General features: G+C 39.0%; 1 protein-coding gene across 2 annotated transcripts in view; it reads left to right on the top strand.

Annotated features, from left to right (window-relative positions):
• LOC138059328 (3'-5' exoribonuclease HELZ2-like) overlaps positions 1 to 12,500 on the top strand; it is a 119,032-nt gene that overhangs the window by 77,175 nt on the left and 29,357 nt on the right. For both annotated transcript variants that reach the window (XM_068904897.1, XM_068904898.1), the window contains exon 18: positions 5,146 to 5,340. In XM_068904897.1, the coding sequence (XP_068760998.1) occupies positions 5,146 to 5,340 (195 nt within the window). The remainder of the gene's footprint in view (positions 1 to 5,145; positions 5,341 to 12,500) is intronic.

Genomic DNA, 12,500 nt, shown 5'->3' with positions numbered 1-12,500 from the left:
TGTAAAAAAGAAATTATTGAAAAAAATTAAATATTGGCGAAATATTTACCTCTTGGTCGGAAGTAAAAATTACCCGTTTGATTGACAGTCTTAGCGCTGTTTTCTCGAATCAATTTTCTCACTTGAAGCAGACACTTTAAAGAGAGAAAACTCAAAGGGAATTTGTCCGATTGTCCCCAAATTTTGACAGTGGCTAGATTAACATGTAAAAAACAAAATAGTGTGCGAATTTTTTATTTCAAAATATTTTTTCTTTGAGAGCGATTTTTGTATGAGCACTTCACAATCTTTTAATACTATTTCGAAAGCGTTTTATAAATTTTGCACTGTAACTGAGTCGGGAAACGGAGGAACAAAATAAAATGGACGTATACAAAACATGGACCCCAGGTCCATGGACCTCCCCTGTGGAACACCCCTCATTTTGCAAAGTTACAAGCAGAAAAATCTCTAGACGAAAGAGGGAGGTGATCCTCTCACTTATCTGGACAATTTAAGTAATTGTCTCTTTATAGACACTTGAAAAATTCAGGTGGCTTCAACAGGATTCAATCCCATGACCTCTGCGATGCCGGCACAATGCTCTACCAACTGAGCTTTGAAGCCACTCAGTTTGTTGGGCTGATTTGTTGCGGTGAAGGACTTTCTGAATTAAAAGTGGGTTATAGATGAAACCCTTTGGAGCCACTAAATAGGTGGTATAAGTGTCTGAAAAACAGGCAATTGCTTAAATAAGGAGCCCATATGAGCGAACAACAGCCCTATATTACCGCTAACGAGACTCCTGCGGAGCCCGATCACCAATCACAAGAAACTAACTTGACGTCTAAAAATAGATCGTACATGGGCTGGAATTTTCGCACATTATTTTAAATATTATATTATTTCAACAGCAATATATGCTTCGGCAGCTTGTGCTATGTCAACCAAACATCAAGTAAAGCTTTGATCTTCGCAGTTATGAACGCAATTTTTTTCTTTCAGCAATTGCGTAGAGAAACCTGAAAAATTCAGGACTTCAATGGGGTTTGAACCCGTGACCTCGCAATATCGGTGCGGCGCTCTAACCAACTGAACTATGAAGCCACTCACGTTGGGAACTGCCCATTTGTGGGTTCTAATGTTCCCGTGATGAGTGAATCATCCCAGTTCAATACCGTAAAAACTCGTGTATCAGCCACATCTTTTTGCTCATCTTGCTTTTAGTAAATAAAGATTAAGCATATGCGTCAACGGATCACTTCAACACTGATCTCTCCACCGCGTGTGAGAAAATACCATGCTATTCGGGAGAACTCACGAGGCAAATGGTCTACTGTTTCGCTGCCCTTCATTACTTGCATGGCGTGTTTGTCCATGGGGTTGTTAATCTCTCGTTCAGCGACATGTTTTTTCTCTGATGGATGGCTTCCATATGTCTTTATAAACATGACATACAAGCACAGCTGATTTCCATGTTGTACATGTATTCTGATCGTGGCGGGTCTAAAACACAGGTCACATTCCATAGGTCACTCGTTGCAGGTCATTGTTTTATCTTTTGGAAAGTAACCAAAACCCTCAATTTGGCTAACCCTAGGCCAAAGGTTGGATTTTAGGCCTAGGGTTAGCCAAATTGAGGGCTTTGGGTTACTTTCAAAAAGGTAAAACAATGACCTGCAGCGAGTGACCTTTGTTTTAGACCCGCCGTTCTGATCGCTGTGAACTACATCATGCAGTCCAGACTTCTTCTATAAATGACTGCGTGGTTACTAAGCAAACGTTTTGTATTGTTCCCTGCGCTTTATTTTCGCTCAAATTTCATCGTTTTTATTTCAACTTTGGGCTTTAAAAATGAAGGCAATTATTGTCAGTCCCAAGAATTAGGGAAATCAATTGAAGGTAAGCTTTTAAAAGGTATTTTAAGAGTTGATTAACTTCTTAAAGTCGCAAATACACAGCATTGGATTTCAGCAAGTTTACCATGAAAAACAAACAACTTTTTTGCCAGAGTGCTTTTCAACCTCGTTCCCAGTCTCCAATGTCGTTGAGAAGATAACCTGGTTGGGGCTAGTCACATGTCTCCCAAAATCTGGGAGGTTTTTTAAATGTGTGTTTGGGTAGGGGTGGTATTGACGCCTTGTCATTATTGCAGGGAAGGGAACCACATCGCATTTGATTTTGTGGCCAGACCATCGACAAAACGTTTCACGGCAAGGTATTTAATGTGCTGCACATGGAATTCGACGTGAAAGGCAAAAAGTGTTGTCAAGTTGATCGGACGCAACAGAAGATATACTTGCATTGTTCGAATTTTTGTGTGCCCGTGAGAAGGTCCAGATTCAAACTTTAATACTTGAACAAGCTCAAGTGAGCAGTCGCATTGAGTGACAACAAAGGATGCTAATAGCTTGGGACGTATTTAATTAAAGGAAAGAAAGTTTTGTTGTGAAAGAAAACAAGCGAAACATTTATCCATGGGAAACAAACATGTTCGGCGATCAATCAGTACTGTAATAGACCTCTTTACAATTGTGTGCTTAGTGACCTGGCCTCTAAATGAAAGTGAGGCTGGTGTTGACCTTGTTATGATACAGACATCCCTCCTTTTCACATGTTAATGATGTTGTTGCCAGCTAATTAGTGAAAATTTACACAAGAAAAGGAGTGAGGTTTCTATCAAACAAGGTCAACTCCAGCCTCACTTTCATTCATAGGCCAGGTAACTAAGCACACAACTGTAAACTGGATTATTAGTGTCATTATGTTTGTCACATATGGACCTCCAAACTAACTGTGCGAGTATTTTATTTTGTTCTAGTGATTCCTAAGTGGCAAGCTTGTACAGCAGCGAGTGGACAGTTTTGACTTATTTCTATTTCAGCAACTTCATGTAAATTGTCGCTGTTATATTTTTTCAAATGCACACCGTGCGTTAGCTGGCGTTTAATTTATAAAAACACAAATTATAAAGTATATTCTTAGCGCAGGTAAAATGAAAGCAATATTTTATCAAGCAACGTAGTGTGTGGTATATATTTTATGATAGTGTATGTTTAGTGGAAGCAACTGTTAACTACTGATGAAATTTCTTGTGAACTTCAATCGCCGCTCGACATCGAAGGTTCACAAAAGCTCTTGTTTTAAGCTTGACCGCTTTTGTGGGAATCTCTTGTGGGAATTTAACATCAACTGCTGTGTCCTTTTTGAAACTTACATTGTAAAGTAAAAATCATCTATTGAAAAGATGCCTTTTCAAATGATTACGCTTTTGCCTAGTTGCCGGTCAAAATATAACGAAGACTACCCCAGTGGGAAAATGTTTGTCAAGGAGAGCCACGTGACCAGCCCCAACGAGGGTCTCTCTCATCATCGGCAAATAGACCCTGGGAACGAGGTTGAGTGCTTTTTTCAAGTTTTTATTTTTTCCTCAAAATCATGCTGGAAATTTGGGGGTGCGGCTTATCTACAAGTGCGCCATACACACAAGTTTTTACAGGATATAATTCATTTCAGATATCATTTTGTTCATTGATTCATTCATCACGGGAACATCGGAACCCACAAATGACCAGCTCCCAACATCAATTGCTTCATGGCTCAGTTGGTTAGAGTGTCACACCGGTATCTTGAGGTCACATGCTCAGACCCCATTAAAGTCCAGAATTTTTTAGCCCTCTCTATGCAATTGCTAAAAATTGGGCTCATAACTGCGAGGATCATAGCTTTACTGGATTTCGTATCTGCAGTTATCTTTTTGTTCGTTGATTCATTCATCTTGGGAACATTAGAATCCACAAATGACCAGCTCCCAACTTGGTGGCTTCATAGCGCAGTTGGTTAGAGTGCCACACCGGTATCTCGAGGTCACGGGTTCAAACCCCGTTGAAGTCCTGCATGTGAACACAGTCTTAAAGTACATTTGGAGGCTGTTTAATTGGATTCACTCACTTGCTATTGGTTTCAAACTGGTTTATTCATCTAATGGAATATTGTTCGAAATTTGAAAATAGTTACAGATTAATTCTTGATACGGATTCAGTGAAATTAGATAAATGACTGAGTGATATTTACCCAGCGGTGTCTTGTAGTAAATCCTTTCTGTAAGCAATGAAAGTTTGTCCAAGCTCGGAGTTAATTAGACCTTAATTTCAGTTATGGAGACATAATCGTTTAAGAATGGTACAGTTATGCTGTTGTTAAGAAACGGCAAAATTTGCAGCACAACCTTGAGGAATTAGAAAAATCAATGAGAAGCTCCCACGTTTGGAAAAAGCTCGCCTTGTTTTCCAGTCAAAGGAATTGCTTCCAGAAAGTTTGGATTTCAGCACACTGAAGCGCCCCAGGCTAGCTAGTTGCAGCCCATCTCCGACTCAAGATAAGCTAACTATTCACGTTCTTTTGCACCGTTTTCTTCCTCACTGTTATCATCACATAGGCTAGGGTTTTGCACCTTTTTAAAATAATTTCAGTTTATTAATGTGTCATACCCCTTGTACGTCTTTTCGATGTTGTTTTTTTTTTATGTAACGTTGTAAACTGTACTAACTTGTAATTTGTATAAGTATGTAATTGCCATTTTTTTAAAGCACCCCATCCACTGGGCCCCACTGCCTCCGAACTATTCTTGTAACTGAACCATTCTCAAGAATACTCTTCGAACCGAGTATTTTAGACACAACTGCTTGCGATTGGTAACATATCAGGTACTGATCGAGTTGAATATAATCGATCATGATATTTGTCAGAAAATTGAATAAAACAAGCAACTGGAGAAAGCAAGTCAAAAAGTACACTGAACTTGTAGAGCGCCTGATCCTACTCTGAGGATGGCTCTATTGTCGTAAATGGAAAACTTACTCCTTATGTCATATAATTCAATGAAAGTCGGTGGTCCCACTAGCGTGCTCTATTATACTCATTTTGAAAACAAAAAGGAAAAAAAGATCACTTAAACAGTGTAGGAGCTGAGATGAAGAATGCTTGGGTTTAAAACTGCTTTGGTCGTAAAGTCTGCTCGAGGTATTACATCAAATTTAATCTAGACTACTTTGCCTTTCCTTTTTCTTGTAATCTAAACTAAAAAATCAAAGCAATCCTGCAAGGACATGTTCCATCTGAAAATATCTTGAGCTAAACGTTTACATAATTGTTGCCTTTTTCCAGGAACTGGGAAAACTGTCACAGGAGTTCATATAGCTTATTGGTTCATGAAACGAAATATGCAGAGCCTTCAAGCAAAGGACGAAGAACATCATGACTTAGCGGTTGATTCAAGCGGTTCACAAACTAACAAAAACCTTGCACCACCTCAGGTCATTTACTGTGGACCTTCCAACAAGTCTGTGGACGTTGTGGCCCGTAAGTAATACAAACTACTGTATTCTAACAGATAGTAATGCTGCAGAACATTCTGTTTCAGATCCACTGATTCATAAACACTTTATTTTTTTCAACGTTTCCGTTTTAGAATGTATTTGGGTATGAATTGCGAGTGTTCGGTGTCTAGATCTGTGTGACGTTATGTAAAAAAAAACCATCACTTTTAATTGCAGTCACCGAGGTCAAGATGTCACATTTTGGCTTTACAAAATGCATTTGTCACAGAAACACCTTGATGAAAACGAAAGTACCCGATTTTAGTAGTACTGTATGGGCGTTCAGCACCCTTTTGACGGTTGGAATTGGAGCATTCTGATTAGTCCATTCAAAATTGTGCAGGAAATTCAAATTTGGGTGGGAAATTCAAACGTACGTTAGGTGGGAAATTCAAAATTCAAATAATGACGTCACAAACACGTGACACCTCCCTTTCTGCGGACCCCCAGGAAACAGATTGGGGTGTTTTGCGTAATCATGTTGGAAATTCACAGTTGGGGGTGTTACATAGACCCAGGCCCCTCATGGTTCAAGCGAAAAAAAACAAGACACGATTTTTTCTTCCCGAATCAAACGGGAAATCATGAAATTGAAATGTTGAAAAACAAAGGTAAAAAAAGTGGAGAGGGTACATCCATATGGGCAACCACTCTCCTCATGAAAAACGGTTTCATATATACAAATATTTACAATAGAGGGCTCAGAAAAAAACAAAAAAAGTAGAGTTCTGTCTTGTTTGCAACGTTCCGTACAGTATCTATTCCAACATCTCTGAGCTGACAGCAGTAAACAAACAAGCCTTGCAAACCATAACCAACAATTTTAATCAGCAACTAAAACTTAAATTACATGCACAGTATTCTCTTCCACAACATTTTCCGTTTTAATGATCATCTTTACACCCTATCTCTTCAGTTTAGAACAACAGCAAAATTCTTACTAATTAAAAAGTCAAGCTAAAGCGGAGTAAATTCGCTTACTCGGCTGCACTTTCACAGTCAAACAAAACAGCTCACGACTGGACACCCATTTCACACAAAACGCCTATAAATGTGATTGTTGAAATATGCCAGAATCTCTGTCAACAGGGAATTGGAAACGTTTTCACGACTTCTTTTACAAATTGTGAGGCAGGAAGGTATGTATTACGAAGGAAAACATTTACCTGAAAGCGAATTGTTGTAAATAACTGATTTGTCTCTCGCTCTATTTCTCTCAGCTGTTCTTCTAGATCTCCTTCCTCGTCTTCTCTCGAGACTTTCTTCGCATAAATTTCTCAAATTTCGTCGCCTCTTCTCTTGTATTCTTTTCTGCTCTTAATCTTTATTCCTGTTGCTAGTCACTAATGGGATTTCCTGCCAGAAAAATGCTTGTTGCCAAATGCAAGGCTGCCATGCCATTTCACACCAAAAAAAATTGCCCGAACACTTCGTCCTAGTTTTAAGGTAGTTCGATATGTGATCCCTCATCATATACATCTCATATCAGAAGGATCAACAATACGTAGTATTTAGGATTTGAATCTAAAAAATGAGTGAGTTAATCGAGAGCTGGATGACGTCACAGAGTCGCAGGCCCCTCACGGTCAGAAAAAACACCAGAGGAAAAAAAATGAAACCCAACAGGTTTTAATGACTAGAATAACAAACGAGTATAGACAAGAAGAAGAAAAAAGGAAAAAAATGTCACACTATGTACAAGAAGAAGACGGTGCCCGGCACACGCACCCTAGTTTATTATTATCAACGCTGACTTTTCATGTGACAGGCCAATGAGAGTATCCAGAACACAATCATTCCACCGGTCACATCCGAGTAGATAAAAATGAAATATTTTTTCCTTCAACAGATTTGTAGTGCCTGACTTAGGTGAAGGAAATATTCAAGTATTTGAGGGGTTCCTTACATTTTGACGTTTTTATGAGGCCAGAAAGATCCATATTGGTCACTCAATGGAAGTCCGCCATTTCAGCTGTACTATAGCAGGCCTGGGCGCTAAGCGTGACGTCAATGCGCTCACTTGCTTAAATGCGGGAAACTTAAAAATTGGTTCAGTGCGCTATTGTGAGCTGTTCTAGTAGAACTCTCAGACACCAAAAGAGTTATCAGTTCTCATCGTTTCCCTGTTTAAAATGAAGTCCTTCTCAAAGAATGGATCATCCAAATTTCGGAGAAGAAACTTATCCAGCGCTGTCACATCTCTTCGGATCATTTCGAACCCTCCTGTTTTGAAGGTGTCTTGGCCACAGCGACAGTTGCATGTAATTGATGAAATGTTTACTTTGCGACTCCATCAACTCCATTTATACCCAGTGAGCACGCTATGTTTTCTTTACTCAGAAGATTTCAGTGGCAAACCTAGTGCCGCAGAAGTAAACTGAAAAGTTGTTTTTGTTTTTGCAAGCAACGCGTCATTTCGAAAATGGCATTCGCACTTCAAGCTAGGTTTTATAAACTTGACAACGATCACAAAGATGTTTAATTGAAGTTTGAAAATTCGCAAAACTACGAACAGAGCTTATATGTTTACATACATGTTGTTCATTAATCGCAGCGCTCACAATCCACGTGCTTGACTCAGACCCACAATGGAAGTTTGTAGCCCTTTTCTTTGCAAACACACGGCCGAAAGAGTACAATGCTGCGTTACGCGAAGAATAGCTTGATCGGCCGGCACATCTAGGCTTAAGCTTATATGTAGATCTGTTATTCAAGAGCTATGAGCATCACTAGATGTCTGTAAGCTAAAGTTTGTCAAATAGAATCGAAATGACAGACAAAACAATAGGACCCAGCAGAATCTTGTCGTAATCAAGTTGTTTTTATCGCCTTTTAAATACAATCAATTCACCTGAGATTTTGTTCTTAGCTCCTCTATCTTGCGGCAGCAGATGCATTCCTTTTCTTGCTGTCCCGGCCTCCCAGTTCAAGCAAAAATCAAAGCTGTAACAAGTCGTATTTCCCCTTGTTGAGTCTTCCCTATCCATTGCTTTCTCTTCCTCGGATCCTGAACTTTCTCGCATTCGTTCAAAAGAATATGGTTCAAGTTCTGCCATAAACTCATGTGTATTAACGACGAACAAAGCAGAGTACTAAATTGACACTTAAAGGATAACAGAAGATTTTAGTGAAAACCAGCTGCTTCCTTGTGCGCAATGACGTCACAACATGGCGGCAGACATTTCTTTTTTGGAATTAACCAGAAGAAAAAGCAAACAAAGTGGTGGGCATTCAAACTGGATAAACAACCAAGGGTTTAAATGCGTTTCAAGATGAAAATGGATTTTTCTTTTTAGGTAAAGGACGTTATAGTACGACAATAATAAGAAACAAAAAAAAAATTGATCTTCTAGCCTTCAGTTCTCCTTTAAAGTCACCTCAGTTCCTTAGTATCACTATTCAGTTTTTTCTTTCTTGGTGCCCCGCACACGCACCCCGCAACTTTGCAGATTAAAACTCGAGGAGCTCCCGGAAGGACATGTCCTCAAAACAGGATGTGTCTGCAAAGAACTCAGCAGCTGCACAAGATCCAACATGGTCTTCATTTTCAAATTACGCGGCCACACGAGCCAGATCCAACTCAGGACCTGGACGAACCACTACCTCCCGAATAGCAATTTGGATGCGCTGTTCATGCTCCTAGTCCGCTTAACGCTGTTACAATCTGCCTCTGCTCGCGCCTGAGAACGAGCACGATGCGCCCCTACGCATCAACAACGGGATCCTCATCCTTCTCTGGCACCACTGGTGGTTGTGGCCGCCGTTGTGCCAGACATGTGGATCGTCGTGCAGGTTCGGGGCGGGGTGGTACCAGGGGTACACGGGGTTGCGGGAGAAACCAGGTGGTCCACTCGCACCAAGCCTTCTCTCAGGTAGGGAGGCATAGGAGCCCGGAGCCTGTACTTACGTATGAGCCAGTCGCCGCTGACCGTGAGGGGTCTGGGACTCTGTGACGTCATCCCTCTCTCCATTAACTCACTCATTTTTTAGATTCAAATCCTACATACTCCGTATTGTTGAGCCTTCTGATACGAGATGTATATGATGAGGGATCACATATCGAACTACGTTAAAACCAGGACGGGAGTGTTCGGGCAATTTTTTCTTGGCGGGAAATCGCATGGCAGCGTTTCATTTGGCAACGACAGAGCGCAAAAACCGCTGATTGGCTGGAGGATAATGACTCAAAATGGCTTTGTTCGCGAAACTACGCCTGCGCAAACTCGAAACATTCGAAGTTTTGAAGTGATCGAAGTAAAGTCAAAGTTACGAACAACACTCTAGCTTTAAATTTGTCAAATATTTTCAGAAAAGTCAGACGAAACACGATTGAAACGAGCTGTTTGTAATGTTTCGTAATTACCTCGCAAGTCATGTCAAGTAGCAATGCGTCCACGTCTATCAATCGATTTGTTTTGGCTACTGTGCATTTTCTTGACATGGAGTGTTGGTCTGCTACCAGATTATTCTTAGAGCAGCCCAGCGAAATGGAAACGAAATTCTTCTTTGTTCTTGGGAACTACAGGAGCAACTTGGTCTTGATGGATAAAAGGCTTTTGCTTCGAGTTTCCATATTTTGGAAAAAAGGTTGGCTGGCCATTGTTTTTGAGAACTCTAGCTCGGTTATATACAACGTTAATATTTGTAAATCGTCAACTGGGCTTCCTTGCTTGATGAACTGTGAGTGAACGTCAGCCAAAAAGTTGAATTGTCTCAACGCTGGAATTTACATTTTCTACGTGTAACCTTGACTGTTTCTCCGAGCATCTACCAAACATCAGAAAAGAGATTGAAGAGGAATTATGCCGCGTTAAATGCGATCGATCTTTGCAAGATATTTGTTGCTGTTCCCTCGCAAATATTTTTGCAGAAGCCATTCCAGGAAATCTGCATCAAAGCGTCTTCCGCTCAGTGCATGTGCAATATTGTCCTGATCAGTTGTGGAACAGCCCAGCTAATATATACATGTAGGTACATTACTGTAACAGAGTAACCACATTGGTCAAGTTTTCCACATACATGTAAGTTTTGCAAAACGTCTTCAGAAATTCATGTGTAGCAAAACTTTGGAAGCAAACACTTCAGATACATAATAATAATAATAATAATAATAATAATAATAATATATTTATAGGTTTTGTTTTGTCGGTCACAGCTAGCCTGCCCGACTTAACGTAATCATGCCTAGGCATACTTAAGTGTACTCTACCATAATAATAACAATGTAAAGTACTCCTTACAGCTTTAGTTAGATCTGTACCACTGACTAAAAATTCTTTAACACTAAAAATTAGCATGAACACCAAATAATTAACAATAAATCACCGAAGGCGACCTGTGAATATTGCTAAATAAAAACCGAGAGGAAGTCGAGGTTTTTATTCACCAAGTGTGAGGTGCATAATTGTTTTAGTATAATAGGCAATCTGCATGATGGCGTCATTTGATTACGGAGACCAGAATGCTTTTTCAAAATGCTTTGTTATTCAGATTTTTCTTCTCTCCTGGGAACAAAGAAACAATTGTTTAAATTTGCTTGACAATAGAATCAACTCAAAGCAGTATATTATGAAAAATATGCATTTTCTTTATATGTAAAACAATCGAGTTTTTTGTCTGTCACCTAGACAAAACGGCTTGTGGCCATGTTGAAGAACCGTAGGTGATTATTGCATAATAATCACCTCAATGGCAACCAATTAGCACAGAGAATTTTCAATAATCACCTAAGTAATTATACTACTAAGCATACAGTTCCTGTAGCATAAGACAATAGTGAATAATATTATTATAATTCCATGAGTGCACCTTATATATGAGATCGGATATCCAACAAATAATATTGTTTTATTCAGTTTTCATTTAATTCTTAACACTTGGACAAATTAAAAGCCAATCAGTATGCAGGGTGGTAACACTTCACGCCATCAGTTTCCGTTTTAGGCCATATGTAGTATAACAGATGTTAACTGAGATTAATTAAATTAAATTAAATGCTTTATTTAAACTGTTAAATCCGATCAGCGATTTAAACATAATAAAAGCGCTGGTATAAACCGGAGATTGAGTGAACCAACCAGAAAGCTAGAAACACAATATTGGTGGCCCAAAATTTAATAATGTAAGGTGTTATCTTTTCCCTTGTGCTTACACATTATGCGCTTCCTCTGTAATGGTTTTATCTATGTTTCTGTTTTTAGGAAATGGTAGCCATCCCTGATTTATAAAAAAACTGAGGTTGTGCAGTAGTACATCAACTACTCTCATTCTCTGCAGATTAGCTCTCTTGGTTCATGGAGAATCGTTTTCATCATTGTAAATACATTGTAGTATGGTCTAGAGAATGTTCATCTGGATCATATATTAAGTGCTTTCCTCGTTTGTTTAGTGGTTGACTAGTGACTTGTGAAATTGTACGGTGCACAAAAGAGCTAAATGTAGTGCCTCCTTTAGTTGCAAGACATATATTAGAGGAACACAAATACTATTGTTATTTTTTTTGGAGTAAGTTAGTTTTTAGTACTGCCAGTGGTATTACAAGTGTCTCTTTTGAATGGGTTCCCCAAGTTTCTGGTAACTTGTTCCAAACAGATATGCATGTAAAAACTATACATGGAGAACACATTCGTTAAAATGAAAGGAAAAAAATACTAAACACACATAGGGTAGATTATTAATACACTATTTGTTTTGTTCAATATTATTTCCACTAGAAAAAAATTTAATGACAATTAGAGTTTTGTCTGTGATAACAAAAAAATTAGTTTCCTCTGACTAAAACCTATATTGGAAATTATGTAGGCATTTGAGGTGCTTTTTTTCACAGGGTTACATGTACATGGTATTAATTTTTATTTCAGTCCAACATTTTTGTTGAAAACTGTGTTGTCTCTATAACTTTGTCCTTTTTTGTGAAGCATGAGGTCTTGTCCTCTTCATTCAACACGTGATTCGTGTTGCTGATCTTGTTTTTCCAGCAAACATTATGTTGAGTTATTTTTGTTGGGATAATGGCAAAATTGTTGACCTTGGGTGTTCGGTGATACAGCTAAATTGTAAAGCATTCTGAAAATTATATCTATTTTGCCTTATAAAAGTGAGCTAACTTTTTGGTGTGGTGTTACTCACAGGTATTGTAAAAGG

This window comes from Montipora capricornis, chromosome 8, assembly GCF_036669925.1.
Source record: "Montipora capricornis isolate CH-2021 chromosome 8, ASM3666992v2, whole genome shotgun sequence".
NCBI classification, from domain to species: Eukaryota; Metazoa; Cnidaria; class Anthozoa; order Scleractinia; family Acroporidae; genus Montipora; species Montipora capricornis.
This window is presented reverse-complemented; position numbering and strand designations above follow the sequence as displayed.